The sequence below is a fragment of the Canis lupus genome, chromosome 1 (genome assembly GCF_011100685.1).
Source record: "Canis lupus familiaris isolate Mischka breed German Shepherd chromosome 1, alternate assembly UU_Cfam_GSD_1.0, whole genome shotgun sequence".
NCBI classification, from domain to species: Eukaryota; Metazoa; Chordata; class Mammalia; order Carnivora; family Canidae; genus Canis; species Canis lupus.
The window spans coordinates 72,354,143-72,380,064 of record NC_049222.1 but is presented as its reverse complement, the minus strand read 5'-3'; the positions used below and the strand labels follow the sequence as shown (position 1 = coordinate 72,380,064).

At 42.0% G+C, this 25,922-nt stretch overlaps 1 protein-coding gene across 49 annotated transcripts in view; it reads left to right on the top strand.

Moving 5' to 3' along the window:
• C1H9orf3 (aminopeptidase O (putative)) overlaps nt 1-25,922 on the top strand; it is a 332,909-nt gene that overhangs the window by 215,651 nt on the left and 91,336 nt on the right. For 48 of the 49 annotated variants that reach the window (XR_005353980.1, XR_005353979.1, XR_005353984.1 and 45 more), the window contains 2 exons: nt 9,487-9,530; nt 18,671-18,731. Coding sequence is in view for 26 of the 49 variants with exons in the window: in XM_038526871.1 (XP_038382799.1) it covers nt 9,487-9,530; nt 18,671-18,731 (105 nt within the window). In the remaining 23 variants the exon portion in view is untranslated. Of the gene's footprint in view, nt 1-9,486; nt 9,531-18,670; nt 18,732-21,075; nt 23,048-25,922 lie in introns of those variants that run through there. The other variant, XM_038526888.1, reaches the window with a different exon arrangement.

Genomic DNA, 25,922 nt, shown 5'->3' with positions numbered 1-25,922 from the left:
GGTATTTTTGATATGTGACAGTGGTGCTCATACACAGTTTTGAAGTCACATTGTCCACAGTGTTAGATGTGACATATGTGTATGTACAACCTGAACACATATGAAGGGAGTAGCATGAGTGAAACAAGATGAGATGACTGTCCCTTGCCCTTACATTCTTTTTTTTCTTTTGGTTCAGGGGAAAGTAGGGTCTTCCTAAACATATACTTGGAAAGGTATCTTGAAAAGAGGCTCAGAAGTCTTATGTGGACTAATCAGTCTTGGTGGACTGATATGCCCAAATTCCCAATGCTTAAAACCACTGCCCACTGAGCTTCTTCAGTGTTAAATGAGCGCGTTGTATGTCCATGACCTCTGAGGTTCTGATGTCAGCCTCCTGTGGAACACTCAGTGCCTTCTCCACCAGGTCATTCAGGTTTTCTTTTGTTTATCTTTTCTGAACAACAACTTTATTGGTTTCTCATGACAGCTTTATTGAGTTATAATTCGTATACCATAAATTTCACCCTTTTAAAGTATGCAAGTCAGTGGTTCCCAGACATGCAAGAGGTTGTGCACCCTCACCACTCTGTCATTTTCAGAACATCTTCATCAGTCCCACAAGAAGCCTCCTGCCCATTAGCTGTCACTGCCCCAGGTCCACCTCCCCCCGGCGCCAGGCCAGCCCTACCCTACTGTCCATCAGTGTGGATTTGCCTCTTTTGGATGTTCCACATAAACAGAATCAGAGAATATGTGGCCTTTTGTGCTGGATTCTCTCCTGCAGCTCAGTGTGTTCTCGGTTCATGTGGTAGCATGGAGCAGCACTTCATTCCTCTTTCTTTATTTCAATATTTACTTTTTAAACTTTGGTAAAGCCTGCCTAACAAAATTTACCATTTTAATCATTGTAAAACATGTAGGTCAGCACATTAAGTACTTTCACACTGTTGTGCAGCAGTCAGCACCAGGCATCTCTAGAATGTTTTAATCTTCCCAGATTGACACTTGTATCCATTAAGCATAACCACCTTGTTTCCCCCACTTCCCCCAACAGGGCCCTGGAAACTATCATTCCACTTTCTGTTTGACTGCTCGAGATACTTCATATAAGTGGAATATTTGTACTTTTGGAACTGAGCATAATGTCTTCAGGTTTCATCCATGTTGCAGCACGTGTCAGAATTTCCCTCCTTCTTAAGACTGAATGTTTCATTGTTTGTTATGCCACATTTTGTTGGTGGATGCTTAGGTTATTTACACCTTTTGGCTATTGTCAGTAATGCTGCTATGAACATCAGCGTACAAATAACTGTTTGAGTTCCTGTCTTCTTGTCTTTTAATTATATTTGAGGAAGTTCGATACTGTTTTTCACAGTGGCTGCACCATTTCACATTCTCACCAACAGTACACAAGTGTTCTATTTCTTCACATCCTTACCAACACTTGTTCTGTTCTTTTGATAATAGCCATCCTAGTCGGTGTGAAGTGGTATCTCATTGTGGTTTTAGTTTGCATTTCTCTGATAGCTAATGATGTTGAGCATTTTTTTAAGAAGGCTCCACACCGAACACTTGAACTCATGACCCTGAGATCAAAGAGATCCATGTTCTACGGACCTACCAACTTACCAAGCCAATCGGGCACCCAGATGTTGAGTATCTTTTTATGTGCTCATTGGCTTTTTGTATATCTTCTTTGGAGAAATATTTATTTAGATCCTTTGCCAATTTTCTATTTGCATTGTCTTTTGTTTTTGAGTTATACTTTATATATTCCAGATTCAGGTGCCCTATCAAATATGTGATTTGCAAATATTTTTTCTCATTTTATGGGTTGTCTTTTTACTTTCTTGTCTCTTGTAGCACAAAAGCTTTTAATTTTGATAAAATCCAATTTATCTTTTTTATCTTTGGTTGCTTATACCTTAGCTATCATATGTAAGAAACCATTGCTTAATTGAAAGCTATAAAGATTTGCTTCTATGTTTTCTTCTAAGTGTTTTATTTTATAGCTTTAGCTCTTAACATTTAGGTCTCTTGTCCATTTGAGGGTTTTTTTTTTTTTTTTTCATTTGAGGTAATTTTTATATATGTTGTGAGGTAGGGATCTAATTCTATTCTTTTGCATGTGACTATTCAGTTCTCTCATAACCATTTGTTGAAAGATTATTCTTTCCCTCCATTGAATTGTCTTGGCATCCTTGTTGAAAATCAATAGACTGTAAATGTAAGAGTTTATTTCTGGACTATTAATTTTATTCCATCAATCTATTTCCATCAATCTATTTCTGCAAGTACCACTGTAAAAAAAAACTCAAGCAATACATAAAAGTACAAAGAATATGAAATACTATTTAAAATCTCACCACCTATAAATGGCCATAATTAATATTAAGTGAACTTCATTCCAGAAATTGCACTATATCTCTCTCTTTTGGTATATTATATGATATGTATACATGTACCTGTACATATATGTGTATACACATATATAGATATAAAGATATATGAAGAAGTAATTTTATATAAAAGTAGGATTACATTATATGCATTTAAAAAAAAAGATTTTATGTATTTATTTGAGGGGTGGGGGAGAGCCCACACAGTGGGGAGGGGCAGAGAGAGAACCAGACTGTCTGCCAAGCAGGGAGCCCGATGTGGGGATCAATCCCAGGATCCTGGGATCATGACCCAATCTGAAGGCAGACACTTAACCAACTGAGCCTCCAGGTACCCCTTGTATGTGCTTTTTAATGAAGTGTTTTAAATTTTATTTTGCTTAAATTTAATAATGGAAAAGAAACTAAAGTGAATGCAAAGAGCTTTCTTGAACTTCAGACAAACGAGAGATTATTTCATAAAAGATTCTAATATATTCAAGAAGGATGATTACAAAAAAATCTTTGAGGTTGAAATTATTTTTTCCTCTTTAGCTATTTTTTCATTTTTAGAAAACATCAATTTATTCACTTCTGTAAAAGCTGAGGGAATTAGCAATTATATACTTCTACTACCTTTCTCCCAATTCAAAATATATATCTATATTCATGAAAGCCTTATTTTGATTCCACTTTTTGTTGGCTGAATTTTATTACCAAATTTATGTTGAAGACTCACTGCTTCTATGATTTTTGAGTTCTTATGTGCTTGAGAATTTTTGTCTGTTGCCTTTATATTTGAATCACACACTGGGTATAATAGTCTCTGATCTCATTTCCATTTCCTCAGAACTTTGCAGCTATTGCTTGACTGCCTTCTGATTAATAATGCTATAGAAAATTTTTTAAAGATTTTATTTATTTATTTATTTGAGAGAGAAAGAGAGTAGGGGGAGAATCAAAGGGAGAGGGATAAGCTGACTCCATGCCAAGAGTGGCATGGGCTCAATCTCACAACCTTGAGATCATGACCCAAGCCAAAATCAAGAGTCAGACACTTAATCAACTCAGCCACTTGGGCATCCTGCTGTAGAAACTTTTTTTTAAAAGAGATTTATTTATTTGAGAGAGAGAGAGTGGGAAAAAGAGAGAGCATGAGTAGGGCAGTAGGAAGAGAAGACTCCTGGCGGAGTGAGGAGCCCCATGCAGGGCTAGATCCCAGAACTCTGGGATGATGACTGAGGTGAAGGCAGATGCTTAACCAACTGAGCCACCCAGGCACCCTGCTGTAGAAACTTTTGAAGTCAGCCTACTTTTTCCTCTTTATGCCACTCAGATGACAGAAGAATTCTTTCTTTATCTTTGACATTTAGTAATTGACTCAGAAAATATCTTGGTGTTATGAGTCTGCATCAGTTTTTTTTGTTTTTTTTTTTGTTTTTTCCTGCAAAGGAGTGTGCACTTCCAGTCTTACCTACTTTTCTTCCTTCTTTCAGCAAAATTGTCTTACTTGTATGTTTGAACACATTCAGGATTTTCTCCCTTGCAGGGTTCTGGATTTTAAGATTACCAGTTATCCTTATGTTATATCATCTTTGTTCTCCATGCCTTTTGTCTTTTTGGCATGTGTTTATCTCAAGTGACATTATTTTTATTGTTAATATTGTTATAACATTATTGTTATAACTGCTAATTTTATTGTTAATTTTTCTCTGTATTCTTACTACTATTTCTGTGTTATTAATTTTCCTGTACTGATATTATTTTAGTCCTTAATTTATTTCCTTTGCTTTGAAATCTCTCCTTTCGTCTCATTTTGTTGTTCTGTCATCTTGTCTCTGAGCTTTCATTTTACTGTCTTTATGTTCTTATTATGATCTTTTGTTAATTTATTTTGTAGTGTAAAACATTCATAGAAAATTTTCTTCTGTTTCTTGGATTATGTTTTCTTCGAGATTGGAGTCTGTCTTTTATCCCATGTTTCTTAGTGCTGTCTCTCTATGTGGGTTTTTGTTACATTAATCTGAATAGTTGCCATACTTTCCTTCTTGGTTATTCTCAGCATGAGTAGCCCTGTCCTGACCTTTTATTTATTCTCATAAGTATTGGAACATTATTCTTGATTTCTTTCCCAACTTTTTGTAGACATGTTTTCTTTCATCTGAGCTATAATTTGAAGCTTGGATGTTATGCATGGAGGGGGTGGAGGGGAAGAGCTCCACTGGAGCTGCATACAGCTTTTGTTGTAAGAATTTAGCTCCACTAACTCTTAAAATTCTGTAAAATGTTCCCAGCCAAGATTCCTTCACCTAATTTGGGTGCAGCTTTTTCCCCACTGCAGCTATTTTCTCAATTAATATTGGTTCTCGAGTTCAACATGGAGCTCTAGAAGGTCTCCAGTTCATCAAAGAGCATCCTCTTTGGTTTTATTACCCAACTTTTGCTCATCTCTCTACAATAAACATTTCTAGTCTCTTCATGGTCACCAAAAAAAAAAAAAAAAGAAGAAGAAGAAGAAGACGAAGAAAGGAGGAAAGATAAAGATATTCCTGTTTCTTTCCAAATGTGTGGGTATTTGTGAGAATTTGCAGGGTTTGGGCAATTCACCAGTCCCCCTACTGCTAAGCATGAGGTTGGGGGTGGTAGAGAGGGAGGGCTGAGACCTGTGTTGGAATCTTATGTTTCTTTCCTTAGTTGTCTTCTTTTGAAGTTTATGCCATGAAGCTGTCCTTCTTTACTTGTTTGGATGCTGCTGGTAACATTTCTGCGCACCCCCCCCCCCTTTTTTAGTGGATTGTATTTTTGTTTATTTTGCTTTGTAGGTGATGAGGAAGGCTGTGATCCAGTTTCTTTTTTCAGAAGTCTTTCAATTTCTTCTTTTTCCAATTTGCTTCATAATCTTTTTCCTTTGTGAACACCCCGCCTGTCCAACATTTTGGTATTATCCCTGCCCTAGTCCCCACTGCAAGTTAGCAGTGACTTCTTCTTGGCCATTTCATGTCTCAGTCCTTATCCTGCCAACCCTGTCCTTGCTTAAGTTATATGGTTATTTTTTTTTGTCTCTCTTACTTCCACCTCCCCATGACCATGGTAATTATTCATAAAACATCTGAAAGAAATTGCTAAACCTGTGCAATTATCAGGCCATTGCCAGTTTATCTGGTAGAATCTATGTGTACCTGCTTTTTATTGAATATTTTTATCAGGACTAAAAAATAATTACCAAATTACCCATGTACCAAAAATCAGTATAGTTTTTTTTTTTAAATCATGCATAATGTAATGTTGTTAGATATTAATCAAAATAAGCTGTCTGGGACTGACCTGGCTAGCATATAGATTATTAAGAGAATAAGAAATGAAAAAATATTCTCAAGGAATGTATTTTTTGATTGGAGTGAGGCCTTGTAACAATTTCCAAGGATCCACATAAAATTGTATCCTAGCCCACAGTCAAAACAGCAGGAGGCCTTCTTTGTTTTTTTGTTTTTTGTTTTTTGTTTGTTTGCCTTTGATTTTAATCTTTTTCTGGCGTACTGTAGTGGTGACAAACTAGGATTCTGGCATTTGTTGCTAGCTAACTTTGTTCACAATTCTAGAATCAGACTTGAAGGAAGCTCTCCTTGTCCAGTTAGGATTTGTAATTTGCCTTTACAAAATTGCCAACATGCTGAAGGGAAGAGGGGAGACAGATGAAAGAATTGAAAAGATGTTGGTAAGGGAAGGAATAATCATCGGAGGTATTTTTCTTTTTATGTCCTCCTATTGTGGAAAGTGGGGAAAAGCTTCTATAATAAGTCCACTCTAAGGGTGTATTCCAGTTTACAAAAAGAACCAGGAAAACTAGCATGTCATGGTTAACGATTGGGTCTATGAAAGGAGTAAGAAGGGCCAATAGGGTTGGTTCCAATGATAGCTGGTGCAGCAATGGGCCAAGAATCTCTTTGGATTGCATGGAGTCTAGACAGAGCATCTGGCACTGTGGATGGGCATTCACATAGCCTGTGGGAATACAGGTGCCATGACTTAGAGGTGCTCGAGGTGCTGGGGTTTTGTGATCCATTGTGATCCTCTAGACCTGTTGTCCCTAGTATTGGTGGGGAGCCTCTAGCAAGCTGCTGTGTGACCTCCAGGTCTCAGCCCTAAGGCAGGAGAGACAGGTGGCCACCTACTAGGAGGTAGAACAAGGTTTCTTAAAAATAAAGCAAGATTCTTTGGGGACCTCCTGTACTTTTCCTATATTCACATGAAATCTGGAACATTGTACTTTGCAGTCCTATAAAGAAAGATCCAATTGTAATTGGAAAATGTAAAAGGGCAGAATTAAGGTTAACTCTGAATTTCCTGCTCCACCTGCAATTCAATTTCTCCCCCTTGTCATTGAGTTAGTGTCATTTCTCCTTCCCCATATAATTGAGCATAAATAACTGGACAAACATGGGATAAGCTGATATGGACTATAAGGAGGTAATGAAGCAAATTTAGTAAGAAATTATCATTATAGCACTCAAATTTTTAAGAAGCAAGAATACTGCCAATAAGCCAGTAAAATATTTGCAAAGTAATCAATATATCAGATTGTGATAAATTAATTTATTATTTAACTTTTTTGTAAAATAATTGTTAAAATTATAAAAATAATGGCTTTAAGAACCTCGAATGAAAATAATTTAAAAATTATTATTAAAAATTATTAATAATTATTTTAAAATAATTCTTCACATTCTAGATAGTACTTATTTCCTTTTCTTTTCCATATAGCCACTGCAGGTGCTAGGATGTGAGACATTATTCTATTTGGAATTGTCCATTTCCATTTAGACTACACAATCCATGTTTTTAATATTAGTTTTGTTAATTGTATCTTTGTATCATTTATTGTAGGTGAAGCAGCAATAGACGTATAATGACTTGGAGAACAGAAGTTAGGAGAAATAAATCTTTCATTAGTGCTCATAGGAAGACTTTGCTGCTGGCAGAAATGGTCCTAGCCACCTGTACACACACAGAAAGGGACTGTGTCTGTGCTTAGTGCCATGGTGGAGAGAACACCACATCATACAAATTGTTTGCAGATTTCCATTCCTATCTAATTCCATCTGTTTATTTTATTTTATTTTTTTTTTAATTTTTATTTATTTGTGATAGTCACACAGAGAGAGAGAGAGAGAGAGAGAGAGAGGCAGAGACACAGGCAGTGGGAGAAGCAGGCTCCATGCACCGGGAGCCTGACGTGGGATTCGATCCCGGGTCTTCAGGATCGCGCCCTGGGCCAAAGGCAGGCGCCAAACCGCTGTGCCACCCAGGGATCCCCCTAATTCCATCTGTTTATAATATGAATGTCGGTGCTACTTCCATCTCATTGAGTCTTAAATGGAACTCATCAGAGCCCTGTGCTGACTCTGGATCTGCAGACTTGATTCTTGGGGGTGAGGAGAAGGGTGTGGTTTCTTTCTGAAGGAATTCTGGTGTGGTAGTGTCATAATTGGTCACCTGGGCTTACACACAGGCCCCTCTTTACAGGACCTGTTTTAGGGGTACCTGGGTGGCTCAGTGGTTGAGGGCCTGCCTTTGACTCAGGGCATGATCCCGGGGTCTTGGGATCGAGTCCTGCTTTGGGCTCCTTGTCTGGAGCCTGCTTCTCCCTCCACCTGTGTCTCTGCCTCTCTCACTGTCTCTCATGAATAAATAAATAAAATCTTTAAAAAAAAAGACCTGCTTTAAAAGATTATTTTTAGTTTATTAAAAGAAAAACTTGAAGTATAGATCTTATTTATTGTTCAATATCAAGTCCAAAAAGTTAAATATTCTTCTCTCTTTCATGTTCTGTATTTATTCAAAATGTATCTTATCAAACCCTTCAGATAACTTAGGGTTAACACTGGCCTTGGGTCACTCAGCAAATAAAAATGTACAATTCCTACTTACATTCAAATTTCAGATAAACAACAAATAATTTTTTAGTATATGCCCCCAATTTAACTGGGCGTCCTGTTTTTTATCTTACAAATCTGATTGAGACCAAATGAAGATTCTAGAATTAAATGGGCTGAAGAGATTGGTCACAAAACTTAAGGTGCAAATTAAATATAAATGTAATCTTGAACATTCATATGTGAATTTGCTTAGGCCTATGGTACTGTGGTTATGTTTTTAAAAGAGTCCTTATTTTTTAGAGATATTTACTGAAACATTGGCTGATGACATCATATAACATTTGGGATTCACATCTTAATAATATAGGAGGCAGGTGAGAGGTTAGGACAGATTGACTGTGGGTTGATGGGTACATGAAGGTTAATTATATTCTCCACTTTTGTTGGATAATTTCCATAGTACAGGGGGAAAAATAGGTATGTCTAAGTTATGCATTTAGGTTAAAAAAAAATCTATTATTGAAAGATCCTAAATGTGAAATGAAAGAAGATTGTATGGTGGCACTAGAAGCAGCTTCAGACTAAGGCAGGGACCCTTGAATCATTACAATTGTGACATCTTTATTCCTCCACTGGGATATTGTCTTGATTTTTGTCTTCATCTCTTTTTTTTTTTTTCAGTTTTTGTTTTGTTTTGTTTGTTTTTTTGTTTTAAGTAATCTCTATACCCAGTGTGGGCCTCAAACTCACAACCTTGAAATCAAGGGTCCCTTGCTCTACTGACTGAGTCAGCCAGGCACCCCTGTCTTTATCTTTCCATAGAACAATGCAAGAATGTTGTAAGTTAGTTACTAGCCTCTTAGAGTTGAGAGTGTTGAGGTGTAACAGGATCTCTAAGGAAAGCTCAGGAGGAGGGAAACATGGTTAAGTAGAGAGGGGATTATGCTTTATTCTATCTATGGTCAGCCTTTTGAAAATAGTTAAACTTGAAATAAACTTTTGAGTTAGGTAAAAATAACAAACAGTACATTTTTCAATTTGCGGTTTTTACAAAACAAATCTCTTTAACTGATTGGCTTGAAGCCCTGGTAAATTAATAAATAGTGTATATAGTCTAATAAGTCAACACAGGCCTAGCTTTCCTAGCAGGTGATCTGTCAGCAGCTGGGAGCACTCGGGCCCTGGCATGATTCCGGACAGAGTTATTTATTGATGGACATCTTTAATGATTTGCTTTATTCTTATTCCAGGATTTCCTTCAAATGCTGTTGGAGAACATCCCAGAAGAAAAAAGGTGAGGACCAATTTAGGAATTAAGAGCCCAGTTTTACTTTTAATGTTAAAAATGACCCTGCCATTGTTTGGCTTGTTACAGTCTAGAAAGTTCCATCTTCATCCCTTAACAGAAGTAGGGACCTAACCCAGGCAGTAGGAGTCCCAAGACAATCAACCAGACTTAGAACTAGGCCCACATGGATGTTGGGAGCCAGAGCACGCAGTGTTAGGAGGGAAGGCCTAGGGTCAGAAACCCTGAAAGTAATATGAGAGACAAGCCAAGGACACTTCATGGCCTCAGCTGCTGTGAAAAAGAGTGGGGGAGAGGGAAGTTCTAAGTTCGGGTTCTCTAGTTAACATGCCTTAATATAAGGAAATGCTATTTAATTGAAGTTAAAAGTCTAGTGCAGTAATAAGAACATGGGATTTGAAGTCAGGCTCTCCTAAGTTCTCACCCTAGTGTGGCTCCTTCCTAGCTCTGAGATTTGGAGCAAGTTACTTCATCCAAATTTCAGGTTTTCACCCTTGGGGGTAATACAGGAGATAACCTCTGTGATAGGTGTACAATCGATGATTGTTACAGGTATAGGAATAGTTATCTTCTAGGCCTCAGGCCCTGTATATAAGGATCTACATACAGTAAATCACATAATCCTTATTACAGTACTCCACCACCACTGTCGTCATCATAGTGCTTATTGTAGGCCAGCACTTCCACATGCAGGCCCTCAGTTGGTCCTTCAGCCAGCACTGTTAGGTGCATTGCATGTCTGTCCCTACTTTATCAGTAAAAGCATTGAGGCATGTTCAGGAGAGAAGGGACCTACATCAGAGTTTAGACTGGTATTTGATCTTTGACCTTTTGTTTAATCTCCCCATCTTCCACCTTCTACTCCCAATTCTTGCTTCAAGAGAAGCGTTATTGTCAGCTGCTTGTTTTTTTAAATTCAATGTGAACACACACACATAAAGCAAGCCAGTGCATCATACAGAATGAGCATACCCATATTATTTGATAAATTTCTTTATCTCTACCTCTCTCTGTTCATGCTTTTTGATGCCGAAGGAAGTCTTACCTAGGGAGATTGCATGGAGCCTTAGTAATTGGCTAAGATAATTAGCTTTTCGAAAGGCTGCTTTGAAGGAAGTGTGGCTTGTTTTGGAAAGTCTGAAATGTTTCAGATTTACCATCCTTTCTTTTTACACACATGGATTTTCTTCTTGCAAGAATCGCATCAAATGTGGCCATTGTTCCTAAGGTCGGGACAGCAGTTTACCTGCAAGATACGTTTTTTTTCACCTTTTCTTCTGTACCTGCCCTGGAATAACTTTTTGAGTTTCCTGATAAAATGGAGCAGTTTCCTTAGAAACTAGTGCAAGAAAAAAAAGAAAAGACAATTACTAGAAATGATGTATTCCTATTACCAAAGTCTGTTACTATACATTCTTTTGGAAGAATTTCTTAGGGCACAAATACAGCAAATTTCACAGAAGCAACAAAGTGCATTTTTAGTTTGGGATGGCTTCTTTCTTTTCATCCTCTTCCTAATAAGGTTATGAAGTTCATGGGTGTGGCCCCAAGCCCTCTCGCTCCAGGGGACCTGGATCTTATCATTTTGAATATGTATCAAGGAACATGCTGTTGAGCCCATAAAGAGATTTTTGTTGCAATGGTGGCAGAGCAGAAACATCTCTGTTTAAGAGTGGTCACTGACCACCAATCTTCACACCCCACCCCGAGAGGACACCTTACTCAGTCAGGGTCATATTTAGGCCAGCAGGTTTAAGCTGCCTTTTAAAATTTCCCTTAAAAGTTAAGGTGATTTCCTTCCTGCAATGAACCTATTTCAGCAAGTATATCAGAATACTTTTTGAAATTCAAGCATCTTCTTTCCTGCTAACTAATCTCAGAATCTAATTCAGGTATTAAAACAGACCGTTTGGCCTTTTATCTATGCAGCATATTGTACCAATTTTATCTGGGTCTCCAAAGGTCCCACACCTACCCCTGGAGCCTCCAATCTGTGGCCTGATGCAAGCTGATCCTTGGGCACATCTGTCAGGCATGTGAGCCATTTTGAGCAGGGCAAGATTCTTCAGATACCAGCCAGTTAGTGTTCAGGGGCCAGTATCCTCTATGTCACACTGTTTTTGCATGGTTCTCCTGCTCTGATTAATTTAACTTACCCATTGAGCACCTCCTGTACCAGGCTTTAGGCTGGAGACTAGAGGACAGAAAGGAATAGGTTCCATCCCCCGCCTACAGGATGCTCCTAATCGACATAGAGATAAGCATGAAAACAGATTATGACACAGTGTGGGAAGTGCTTTTGGGAGTTTCAGAGTCCTTGGCACACCGGGAAAGGCCCAAGTGTCCTAGCTTTGAGCCTTCAGGTAAAGAAGTGCCATTAAAAGTTCTAAATAGGAAAGTGCCATCAGCAGATTGGGAAGATGCTCCAGGGGATGCTGTGGAAGGTATATGTGAGATGGGTGGACTAGAAGTCACAGAGAGAGAGAGAATGAGTGGGGCAGGGGCACAGAGACTCGGGACTCGATCCTGCAGCTCTGGGATCACGACCTGAGGTGAAGGCAGTTGCTTAGCCGACTGAGCCACCCAGGCGCCCCTCAAGACAGCTGTTCACTCAGGAGATCTAGAGGTGGAACCTGATCTCTCATTCTTGGCCACTCAGTGACACTCTGAAGTAGCACTGGAAGCAGAGCAGGCAGGGGAGTTTGTCTCAGGAATTAGTGGGGGGTGGAGAGAGCGGAAGGGAGAGCATTTGAAGGAGGAAGGGAGGAGTTGTGTTTTAGACATCTTCAATGTGAGGTTTCTGTGCAAATGTTGATGTTTTCTGAGACCAAGGGAAGAAAAAGCTAAAAATGCTTAGAAGGAAATCCAAGCAGATCCTGGGCACCAGCGAGTCCTCATATAAGAGTGAGTGCCCTGCCCACCTGATACTGTAACCATATCAACAGTGGCTCTTTTTTTTTTTTTTTTTTAAGATTCATTTATTTATTTGAGAGAGAGGGAGAGACCAGAGGAGAGAGGGAGAGAAAATCTTAAGCAGACTCCACGCTGAGCTTGGAGCCTGACGTGAGGCCCAACCTCACGACCTTGAGATCATGACCTGAGCCAAAACCTAGAGTCAGACACTTAACCAACTGTGCTCTTTCTTTGCTCATGTGTTATTATGTCTGCCTGTGCATGTTCATGTGTTTGGTTTCATTCACTGCCTTCCCTCCCCCATGGAGCTGGTGAATGCTCACTTATAGATGTGACCTCAGCCATCTTCATTATCTGCCCAAGCACAAACGACTCCTTTTGATTAGGTAACAAGTAACCATATGCACAGTTCTAAGGTGCACACTATTTGTATCCACATGTAGAGAGGGAACTTAAAAACCTAAATTATGAAAATCTACAAATCTGAAGAATATTGGTTGCATTGCAAAATGAGTGCTTTTCCATTTCAGACCCTGAGCACTGAGGGACCCAATGCTTGCATTCACCCAGTACCTGCACTTCCAAAGTCCATTCCATCTGTGGTTTAGTTCATGTGAAAGTTGTGAGGGGGGCTTTAGAAGGTTGTGAAAATTGTGCTTTCCTTCAGAGGTGCAGAGATGACATGATCATTAGAATCTCAAGGGCTGTGGTAGGAGCCGAGAGTGATGAAGACCTCTCTTCTGACTGGCAGCAAGTTGATAGGCACAAGTGGCAGATACAGCTGTTAGTCCCGCCATCCTCGTCCCTCTGCCCTCAGAAATCAACTGAACAAGCAATATAACAAGTGCAATACCATTTTCATACAAGCCTGAGCCTATTTCTATGCATGTTAACATCACGAAGAAAAGAGCCACTGCCTTTCAACTTTCTCAGCTTTAAACACAGCTTATTTCTCTCATCAGCATTATGCCCCAGTGTCCAACATATTCTCTCCCCTGCTGTGTTAACTATGTGTGACCACATTTATAGCTCAGAGGAACTGGAGACAGACGTCTGAGCCTCAAAGTTGCCTTACAGGATGTAGGAGTGCAGAGAGGGAACTCTCTAGCCAGAGGGTAAAACAACCTGCTGTTTCAGATACCCAGGAGGCTTGGGTAATGAGGCGGAGGTAACTCTCACTAGTACAAATATGGGGGCATGCAGTCGTGGGTCTGTGTACTTTTAGCTATCTGTATAAAATCAATTTCCATAGTGATCAGACATGCAGAAGAGTAATTTCCTGTAAGTCCTGGGTCCCAGCAAAGTGGAAATGCTTCTGCTTGTTGTTGTGATTATTTAAGCCACATGATCTCAGAGGGGAAACATTCACCATTGGCTTACACTCTCAGTGTCTTGATTTGAAAAAGTCAACTTTTGCTTTACCATGCCTACCTATCCAAGCCCAGACCTAAAAAATTCCCCTGTATTGTCATCTCAATAATTATGATTGAAACAGCAAAAAATACAGAATTGTTACTTTTTCCCTCCAAATATGCAGTTCATTTCTTCCTTGCAAATTAAGCATTATTGGGACACCTCACTGGCTCAGTTGGTAGAGCATGCGACTCTTGATCTTGGGGTTGTGAGTTCGAGCCCCATATTGGGTGTGGAGCCTACTTAAAAAAAATCAGCATTATCACACATTTCTCATAATTTCCTTGGGAAGTAAGGCCACCTATAGTACCTTAAAAATTTTTTTTAGCAGCTGGAGTTATTGCTTTCATCATCCTCTCATAGTTTAAAATCTCATTCCCTGTTAGCAATCCCTAAACAGGCATCAATGTGATTCAGCCTGCACTGTTACTGGGAGTCTAGAAACCTGGGTCTTTTCTTTAGCCCTTTGTCTGGCCTGACTTTGGCCAGTCTTCTTGTGCTGCAGTTTCTCCATCTGCTAGGAGCCACACAACAATTGACACCCACTTCACAAGGATATTATGAGGAATGAAGTGATAATGGTTATAAGATGCTTTGAACCTTTCCTAAGGAAAGTGATCTGAAAACACATGTTCTTTTCATTCACGGGAGAGTGCCTCTTGCTCCTGGATGCAGCTGAACCATGAACTCTCTTGCCCTCACACTTTTGCCCCTCCCAAGGGTCTCCCCATCTCTTTAGAACTGTAATCCAAGGGCAGACAAATAGGGAAACCACAGCAGGGGCCAGGCTGCCTCTAGTAGGAGAGACGTGAACAAGAAGGAGAAGACAGTGCTATTTGGAGCCAACATGGGCCTTCTTGTCCACAGGCCTGCCGGCACCAAAAAATCATGACCAATGCATCGTGATGCTTAAGTTCAGCGAAGAAATAAAAGTGGGGGCTTTGCAGCCAGGCAACCCAGACTTGGATCTCTGTGGCCTTGGATAAGTCCCTGACTTTCCAGAACCTGCATTTGCTCATCTCTGACATGGGGATAATAATACTGGTCTTGTGCAAATATCATGAAGCTTACATGAGATTTTTTCTCCGGTGCCTACACAGTAGGTATTCAACAAGCAGGAGCTACTACTTTTATGCCTTTGCTTGGTAGTGGGCACAGGGGTTTTTGTTTGCTTGTTTTTAGTGCCACTCTATAATAGCACCTGTGTGTGCAAAAACAAAATAATTGCAAAGCAAAATTTGCCTTACTACTTTTCAGTGGAATAACCACACAGTTGGCCAGGCAGCTGTTAAGGTCATAGACTGTGGCACAAATTGTTCACAGCCTCCACTTTGGTCTCCCTGCCTCCAACCTCTTTTCCTCAGTTACTCTTCCTCAAGTCCCTTTTGTTGATGCCGCTCTACAGACATGCTCAGAGCCTCCTCAGTTAAACCAGGGCTCAGCGGCAGAACTTCAGGGTTCTTACAGGATCCCTCACCTCGTTCTGTGTGCCAGCCCAGTTGAACATGGCTTTGGGCAAAGCTCCCTTTGCCATGCATGTACTTTGCATCTATTTTACTGGTCCTGCCCCATCACTGGGGACAGCACAGTCTTCCTCCATGACATAGTTCAATCTTTGCTTCCTTTAAGAAGGCTCCCCTAACACACCTCCTAGCTTCTAGCTGGGACCTTGGGGCAGCCAGGGCCTCTTGCACTAGCGTGGTGGCACTGCTGCTATTAGACAGTCATGCTTTGGGGGTTCCCATCTCAGCCCTGCACAGAACCTCGTGCCCTGTGAGCACCCACCAAACCAATGCCACAGGGAGAAGTGTCGCCCATTTTTCAGTTTTCTCTGGTGAAGACTTGGTCCTTGCTCAGTGATATTCCAGAGCCCAACCCCAGCCCCTCCCCATGCCACCTCTAAAACTATGTGTTTCAGCTAAAATTTGCTGAAGAAAATTTATGTCCCTGGCCTCTCCTCACTCCTCCATAGTGATGCACAGCAGCTGTTGGCCATCTTTTGTAAAATCACTCAAAAGGGGCCATGATGTCACTCCCAGACCTCTCTTCTTCCGGACATTGAACCCCACTCCATGTGGACCCGGTGCAACCACCCCTCCATCCTCACTACCACTCTTATCTAAATCATTCCTAAACCTCCATCTTCCTCCCAAGTTGTGCAAAGGTTAAGGATGCCCGTTTCTCTAGAATGCCACAGCACAACAAAGCACAGGTCAGAGTCAGCTCTTGCTTTGGCTCTCCTGCATTCGCTGTAAGGAAGGCGATGGCAGCACTTGACCCCAGGGCTCGATACCCGAGTGACTGAGTGACCATCTCTGGCTGTAAAGGAAGCAGATGGATGGGCGGCTTAGGAGAAGCTTCAGGGAAAGAAGAACTTAGAGAAGGCCGACATGCCTCTCAATCCAGACAATTTAGAGCACCAGCGGATCCCCCAAAGCTGATGAAACCCCAGGGCCAGACCCCCAGGAACCCAGCACCACCAAGTGAACTGCCCCACTAGGAGCCAGACAAGATGGGGGTGGTCTACATTTGTTCTGAACAAGAGCAGGCCTTCCACGGAGCATCTTCCCTTTAGTGGAAATTACACACTGTCTGCCCTCGCAGCCTTGCACATTTCATTAGAAGGTAAAACAATGTTGGGTTTCCTCAGACAGTTCTTTAAGAGGCCACTTCAGCCCTGCCTTCACCCCTGCCAGCACATCACTTGGGCCTGTGAAGGGCACTTCAAGCACTCTCAGTGCGGCCAACCAAACTCAAAAAATAACAGTGATCTGGATCTCAGGTGATTTGAGAGCCACCTTCTCTCTTCTGGTTGCCTGCCCACCCACCCCTGCCCCACGCGCTGCACACGCACACATGTTCCTCCTTATAATAGGAGCTTGGCCAGTCACACCTGGATTGATGCTGTGACACGAACCACGAAGTGGTGGGGCAAGGCTCGGGAACGGTGACACCTGGTAGACCTGCATACAAGGACGCCCAGAGATTCCACTGAGTCTGGGAACCTGGAGGAGCCCAGTGCGAGTATCCTTGGGAGGTCATCATTCTCCCCTTCTCTACTTCTGGCCACCCCCCTTCCCCTGCTGGTCATCCCACAGGTGGGCATCATCTTGAAATGCATCTGAGCCACTTACTCTGTGTAGTCCCTCTTGCCCCTGTTTTCTTTGAAAAGTTGCACCCTTCTGCAAGCTTTGCTTTTGCCCTGGCCCAGGAAGACTGAGGCATACCAGTGACTTGCTTCTCACCGGGGAAGAAAAGGTCACAAAAATATCAGTCAGCCTCTTTCCCCAACCCCACCCAGGCCCGCCTCTCCCTCCTCCCTTTCTCAAGACTGCCCAGCCTGGGGCATTGCCTGGGAGGTGACCGAACACTGGCTTCAGCATCTTAACAGCACAGACAAATGGCATTGTATCTTTTTTTTTTTTTTTTAAAGATTTATTTATTTATTCATTCAGAGAGAGCGAAGAGAGAGGCAGAGACACAGGCAGAGGGAGAAGCAGGCTCCATGCAAGGAGCCTGATGTGGGACTCGATCCTGGGTCTCCAGGATCACACCCCGGGCCGGGCTGCAGGCGGCGCTAAACCACTGCGCCACCGGGGCTGCCCCATTGTATCTTTCCACGACTTCTCTGCTATCCCTGAAGGGAGGGAAGGAGGGCAGGGATACTATATGTATAATAGTATATAATATGTAGTATATAATATATAAAATTTTTATAGGCTCAGAGCCTAACACATTGGGAATCTCTTATTGGGAAAGGTGATTTTTAAATTAAAGGGGAATACTTTCTATTGAGTCAACACTGAAATGTGTTTTCATTCATTCAAATAAAAAATATGGGAATTGTCCTTTATCCCAGGAACTGTTCTCCCTTCTGGATTAGAGTGAGTAAAACAACCATGGAACCCCATCCCAGAGGGCTTTGATACAGTGAGGGGACAGTTAAAGGGCAAGTAATCAAAAAAAGTGGCTGTCACAAACTGCTGGGTGCTGTGATGCAGAGGACAGGGAGCGTGCTGGATGCCACACACGCGATCTGGGGGAGTGTTCAGGGAAGGTCTCTGATACAGATACCCGAGCAGGGGTTGTCTAGGAGTGGGCAGGGATTGCTTTAAACATCATTAGCCCAGAAAGACACAGCCTAAGGTCTATTGACCTTAAACATACTGAATACTTCACAAATTTAAGGAGTGTTCAAATCAGCAGGACATGAAACCAAAAGAATTTCAGTTGACTTTGGGTTAGACGAGGAGGAAGTGTAATATTTCAAGTAAAGCAGCCTGTGGGCCTGCTTCAGATGCCTGGAAACCAGGCAGGCTTACCGCAGCTGAGCCACTCTGTGCTCTGACCATGAGTTGTGCATTTGTGCTGTCGCAGCCCCTAGTCATGACAAAGTTCACATGTCATTTTGATGCGCTAAGTGCGGTAGAGTTCCAATTTCACGTTGCTGCCAACTCGGGAAGAAGCTGTAGTGCCGGATGTTTCCTGGGGACGTGCCCCATCCTCCCCAAATTGGTGCTCCCAGCCAAACAGTTCCTGTTAAGGCAGAAACAGCACTGATTGTAGTGTGCCTCTGATTTGTGGATTAATCGTGTACATTCCTGTTGACGGGAGCTGCACTGAGCATCACTGGGGCCCCTTCTGCCCTTTGACCCGGGACAGCATTGCTTCCTCCAGAGAACAGGAACTTCTATGGAAGGATCGATACTGGGAGGTACCCGAAAGGTTAGAGAGAAAGATGCTGTACATGTCATAAGTGCTCTGTAACGTTTAAATCCTTGACTTTTTTTTCACTTTTAAAGGCTTGACTTGTCTGTGGAAAACATCTTCCGAGACTGGCTTGAGAGTTCTGGAATACCACAGGTGCGCTCAACATTACAGCTCACGAGGGTCCGTGACGGGTAGTGAAGCTTACTGCTGTTTCGGTTTTGACAATAACCTGTTTGTATGTGTGGACATAAAAGTAAGCACCAGATTGAGCTGGAGTATCTGTAAGTCGGGAGAGTGATGGTCTCCCACCCTTTCTACCTGCAATCGTGGCACGTGCCTCTAGCCTCTGCCTCAAGGGGCTGTGGCGCTGTAGGTAGGCATGCTGGTTGACCTTGAACCATGTATGACGTGAGACCTTGCCAAGAGTGGTATGTATTTTGAGCAGTGTCACCAGGCAACACCTCAAAGCCGCCAGTGGTTGAGCAGGTGGCCTCCAGCTCTGCTTTTTGGAGGCAGCCAGATGTGGCAGTGAGCTGGCTGGCCTGCAGCTTGCCCCTGCCCATCACGCCCTTACTGCTCCCTATTTCCCCAGGGCAGCCGCCCCTCGGTTTCCTCCTCTCGTTCTGCGTGAGCCATGTAGATTCATGTCTGTGTCCCCGCTGAAGGCTGTTCCAGTGTCTCCCTTTCTCTCAGCCTGTGGGCACCTCCGAGGGAGACATGTTCCCAACCAGCCCCAGCTCCATGGGCACTGCCTGGCCGGGAGCCTCCCGCCTCCACCAGGGCCTGTGCTTCCTGGAGTCTGACCCCTGCCAGAGCATTGGCCCTGGGAAGGTGAGGGGTCATCTTGCGTGGGCCTGGTCACAGGACGCTGCAGGCCTGGAGCCTCCCTGTCTGGGCTGCCCCCCACCCACCCCAAGCAGCTGCAGACCCATTGTGGTGAGCCCTGGTGCCTGGGAGTGGACCCCCATGGCTGTGACAAACTCTGCTGGGGCCCAGGCAAGCAGCCCCCCTAGCTAGCTAGTTTCTAGTTTCACGGCTGGTTATATGAGCTTCCCCTTGGGAGTGTCTGAATGTCAACGAATGTCTGTGAACCATGAAATTAAGGAACAGGAGGGACCGCTCTCCATTACCTTTTCAGCCCTCTCTTCACATCTTTGTCTGTGCTATCACAGAGGGAAAATGCCGCCATGAACTTGTTCCTAAAAATGATGCGACGCCTTCTGTTCAGGGACGTGTGACACCTGTTAAAAGTTATTTGTTTGGCCCGATCCTTCTGGGAGCAAAAAAGAATAAAATCCTGAGGTCTCAAAACAAAACAAAACAGAGGTGGGGAAGGCAGCACCTGGTCCTGGGAGGCAGCGCTCTCATCTTGGATGTATTATAATGAGGTCCTGTGATTTCTAAGCTGGGGACTTCCAAAGCCAGCCATTCACGGAGTAGAAAAATCTCAGAAACAAAGTTAAGGTTTGTCTGATCCCAAATAGCCAAGCATTGCCTTCTTGTTTCAGATGGGGGCAGAGGGCATTCGCAAAGCTGTGGGCCTTGTGTTCCCAGGCCAGGCGGTTGCAAGGCGCCCAGACATTCTTTCCATGGCCTGAAAGCTGGGAAGAGTGGGGAGCTCAGAGAGCAGAATCCCGAAATTTCCTGGCTCCAAACAACAAGGCCGCTGTATTCAGCAGTTAGCCCCGAGGGAAGAGAAAAGAAAGAGTCCTTAATCGAGTGCCCAGAAGCAGGCGCACCCCACTTGGGCTGAAACGCTGGGGCTGACCATCTCAGTCCCTGGAGGCTCCCTAATTTCCCCTGAAGAGAAGGCGGCTTTGCCACCAGTGGGAGGCTTTTACTTTTCATTAAAAGGGGGAGGAGTGCGGCGGAGGGAGAGATTTGCCTCTGAGCCGTACATTTTTTCCAAGGTCTAGTTGCATTTGTGACAGCTTATAGTGTAGACAAGAATTTCTGCTATAAACTGACGAAACCTGCTGTCAAAACACAGCCAGGTGCAATGAGGCCAGCCTAGCTATAAATTGTCTTTAAGACCCAACTGGTATTTCCTTGGGCGCTTAACTGTTCAGTAAAAACAACCATGTCAGACAGAAAGCACCCTGATTTAGTACACATATTTCCATTGGTGAATGATCAGAAGGCACCTTTTCATCTCCGTACCCATTCTCTGCCATTATTTACATGGTTGATGATGATTTACTTGCTCACAGTCCTTTGGGCACTCCTTGAGAGTTCCTTCTCCGTTCCACTTCAGTGAAAGGCCCTGCGAAGGCCTGGGACCCTCTGGGTGCAGCAGCCTGGTGGTGAATGGGATACCTTGTTCTTTGTTGCCATCATTATAATATAAAGTTACTAGCGTGCTTGGCGGGGATTGACAACAAGAGCACTGAAATCGCTTCCATGCTCTTTGTTCTCTTTAAAAATTTCTGTCCACCAGCAATTGAAGTCATTCATGACAAAAGAGTCACGTTCTCCTGGTAAAATTTTCATTCCACAGGTTACAGAGGCTTTTTGTCTCCTCTCAGGAAGGCTCGCCGTGTGGTTGGCCCCGATTTTCCTTTTTGGCCACACTGAATGGAAATCATTAAAAAAAATGTGGAAATCACTTCAGCAGCAATAAAAGTAAGCATGAGCCCCAAAGAAGTAAAAGAAATTGGATCCAAACCTCTTTAAAGAACACCCAGCCCTGTAACCTGTGGCTTTGCAAACAGATTTAAAATTGACTGTACCATCCGTATTATAGATTATTTCCTTTTATGACTTTTTTCTGATTGTAGAGGTATTACATATTTATTTTATAATCCAAAAAAGTGTGTAATAAGAAAATTAAAATGACTCATATTTTTTTTGACTCAGATAATTTTTTGATATAAATCCTTTCAGTCATTTTTCTGGGTATATGAATACATAGTTTACCCTTTCCTTTGTCTCCCTTTTCAAAATTCAAATAATGTGCCCTCTATAGCAATTTCAAGCAAGAGCAAAATATAAAAAGTAAAAGCCGTGGCCCCTTCATTCTTTCTCCGCAGAGATAACATGGCATGGGTCCTTCTACACGTTTTCCATGCTATACAGAACTTAGGTATAAATCCTTTTTAAATAAAATTGGAATCTTATTATCCAAGCTGCAAGTTCTCATTTAAAAGTGTATCTTAAGCAGCTTTCCATATCCTTTGATATAATTTAAGAGCAGTAATTTTTAACAGCTGCCTAGCTTTCTAACAAATAGTACTGTAATATAATTTACTCAGATTCCCTCCTTGCAGCCCCCCACCATGGTATACATTATTTCTAAGAAAGTTGCCCATTCTGCTAATTTGACTGTTCTATAAATAGATATTGACTTCATGTCTGCCCAAAGGTCTCCTCCCACCCCCTCCACAGCCCTTGTGCACATATATTCCAACTCCTTTTTTTTTCCGACTCCTTTTAAAACATTTGTATGCAGATACATTAGAAAATAACTTTTCCCATCCAGCCTTTCATCTTCACTTCTTTATGTTAGTTGCTATAGAATTCTCTGATTCCTCTTTTTCTTTGAGTTCCTGGTCACATTGCCAAGTCCTGGTATCCTTATGTACATATTTATTAAATTACAAATTTTCTTTCCTTACCTAGTGCCTCCCTCATTTTTTTCATTATATTTTGCTTGGACTGGTTCAGAAGCTAATTGGTTTTTTAGCCACCAAGCCATCCGCATCAGCACTAAGTGGATCTTTCCAAAAGATTCATCTTCACTAGAAACCTATTCCCCATTAACTGTGGATTAAGAACAAACTCTTTGGCTTGCTATTTGAAGCTATCACCAGAACTGTCCCAGGCTGTCTTTTTAAACTTTAATTTCTATCCTCCTAGGCATATGCTCAACCATAATTAACAATCTCTAAATGTTTGTGTCTTTGCCATGGTCCTTCCTCTGTGCATTCCCTTTCCTCCTTGGAAGCTTTCCTGTCTATTTAACCTGCTTTACGTTGTTGCTGTTTGTGTATCTGTCTCTTACATAGGCTTTCCCAGCCAGGGGAAATAAGGGCTCTGTCTGACTCATCCTTGTCTTAACCTGCTGTGATACGCATAGTAGGTGCTCAGGTCTCACTGTCCAATATGGCAGCCACTGGACACACATAATTACTGAGCCCTTGAAAAATATCTAGTGCATTGAAGAGCTGAATTTTTAATCTAACTGAATCTAAGTTTAAGACCTAATAATTCAATTTTTGTTTGGAACAACTTTGGATATATGAATGAATCTACTATTTTTCACTGTAAATTTTATGAAATCTATATACAGACCAAGCATTTCTGGTTGAAATTTAGTACTTGAGGTAGACAATGAAAATATATCAGATTTAGAAGATTTACTACAAAAAAAGAACATAAAATATCTCTTCAATGGTTTTAAAATATTGGTTACATATCAAAATGATACTATTTTGGCTATATCATAACCCAATATATATATACACCCAATAAAATATATTATTAAAATTAATTTTAGCACTTGCATCTTACTTTTTAAGTGTGGCAACTAGGAAATTTTAAATGATAAATGAGGCTTTGCTTATATTCTTAGTGAACAGTGCCACTCTAAAACTGTTAGTTGAGGGCTGCGTGGGTGGGTCACTTATTGAGCACCTGCCTTTGGCTCAGGGCATGATCCCTGCATCCTGGGATCGAGTCCTACTTTGGGTTCCCCACAGCCTGCTTCTCCCTCTGCCTGTGTGCCTCTCTCTATATATTTCTCATGAATAAAGAAAATATTAAAAAAAATACAAAAAACTATTATCGAATTAAAATCTGAGTGCATGATGCCTTAAAATCCTTCACCAAATAAATGTAATTGAAATCATCTGTATTTTTGTCAAATGTATGGATAAAGATAGACCTTGGCCAGTCCATAGATGACCTTCAATCTGCTGTGACAGCACAAATGATTATAATCCATGGATGGGAGTGCTTATTCACAGTGGGCATCCAGAAGGGCATGAACTAATTATCAGCCTTACTTCAGCTCTTAATTTCAACTCCCAGGCAACCTGTTTCCCGAGGTACTAACAAGTAGCATGCTGACGCCAGTGAACCTCACGGCCCTTCTGTGGCTCCATCTGCTCTGGGGGAAGTGCTCAGCAGATGTGAAATGGCAAAGTCATGGGCACCAGTGGCATTGATGAGGATAGAGAAGATGAGTAATAGCTGATCACATCAAGGGTCTCGGAAATAGGCAGGAAGCAGTTCAAGCTCCCAGACTGGCTCCTGCATCCCAGAAGTTAGAACAGTGGTTATTGTGATATCTTGGAAAATGCCACTCCTTTTCAAGCAAACACCTGCAAGCAGCTAAAGGTGATGCAAACAAATGATGGAAAACTTAAGTCTTGTAGGGAAAATGCTGAGGCCACAGAATTGAAATTTGATAAGATGGGATGCTTTTAGCACCGAGAAAGCCAGTTGTTTATTAGGAGAATAACTTGTAAGTTTCTTTTTGCACAGTTTATGTAATCACATCAACATAACTTTAAGGCCCATTGGGGACAATCAGTCTCAGTGGTGTCTATAGGAATTCTGCATTTAGTGTTCATTCAAGAAAACTGAGACTGGTTATTTTGCAAAATCCAGGGAAATTATATTTTTCAAATTATATGTGCTGTGAAATCCTTGGTTCTTTTTTATCAGCAGTAGCAGTTGCTATAATGTGGTTTGCTTTTTAGACTCCTAATAATTTTGCTGTCATTTTTGTCCAGTGGTTCTGCTCACATTTTCTAAGTGACTAAACACCTTTTCAGGGGGCCTTAGAGATATGTTGACTAGATTCTCTGGTTTCAATTGGGGCAGGGCCCATAATGTCAGTGAATCACCACAGTTCATCGAAGAGCCTGGCCCTTCCCTCAAACCCCTCAAAGTGATACACTGCTCTGAAGTCACAGGAGACAGGGAAAGAATTTATTAAGGTCCTTTCATCTGTAGCCTGATTTCTTTTATTTTTGGCATTTGTACCTTCATGTTAGCTCATATTTTGTCAACAAAATCCCACAGACCAGGTGGGATTTTGCAACACACGTTTATGATCTCGGTTCTGAAGGCTAGAAGTCCAAGATCAAGGTATGGGCAAGGTGGGCTTCTCCTGAGGCCTCTCTGCTGGGCTCGCAGATAGCCACCTTCTCACTGTGTCCTCACATGGTCTCTCCCCTGTGTGCGTAGACATCTCTGTCCTTCTCTTCTCTTCCCAGTTAGATTAGATTGGAGCCCACTAATGTGATCTCATTTTACTTTAATCACCTTTTTAAAAGCCCTATCACCAATACAATCACATTCTGAGTTATTAGGGGTTAGGACCTCAACATGTTAATTTTGGGGGAAAAATTCAGCCCATAACAATGTTTATTCCCAATACTTCCCTGATTAGTTCCACATTTCTTGTGAATCCATTCAAAATGGCCAATAAAAATCACTCAGGTCAACCTCATTATATTTTATTCCCCTATGGATGAAAATTTTTGGGGTCTATTTTTTGGGGGGTCCCAAATGACATTCTGTCCTGTGGAATGAGAGAGGCAGAATGTGGAAAGGAAGGGTCTATTCTGGAGAGTACGAAGTGACTGAAGGTCTGTGCTGGGCATTGTGTATTATTGGGGGTATCTGATCTGACACTAAACGTACTGACCTCTTCAAAGCATAAGGTACCATGATGAAGCAGGAGATGTTTTCCTTTAGTGCCCCAATGAAAGGTCTGTGCCCTTCCTTCCTTTTCTCTCTCTTTTAAAACCTAGTTTCCAGAAAGAATTTGAATCTCATTCACAATAGTCTAAGATGAGACTCCAAATGAATAATAAGGATTAAACGTGAATTGAAGATTTCCTTTGTAACTGTGTCAGAGCTAAGGCTTCCACAGAACTGCCAGGCATCCCAGACCAGATGGATGAGATTTGCAAGAGGAAGCTTCCAGGATCTGAAATCATACCTCCTCATCCAGCGCCTTCCCTCCCTGTCTCTTCCTTCTTCCCACGAACATAACTGGTACATCTATCCTTTATGAGGGACTGTGGATGACTCAAAGATGAGAGAACACAGGCTTTGCCCTCAAGATGCTTAATAAGTAGGGAAATAGATACACAAGTAACTGACCTAAGGCAGAAAGCAGCAACTTGTGAAAAATGAACTCAACTTTTAGCATTTGGAAGAAACAGGTCTTTTCTCACTGTGGAAGCAGGAAGGCTTGAAGTGCCATTTAAAACCAATCTCGAAGGACATACAGGGGACAGGGCCATGTCAGGCAGGCCAAGAGCCAGAACCAGCATCTAGTGGTGGAAAACTGAGTATGCACGTTTGAGCAGGAGTGTGTAGAATCAGATC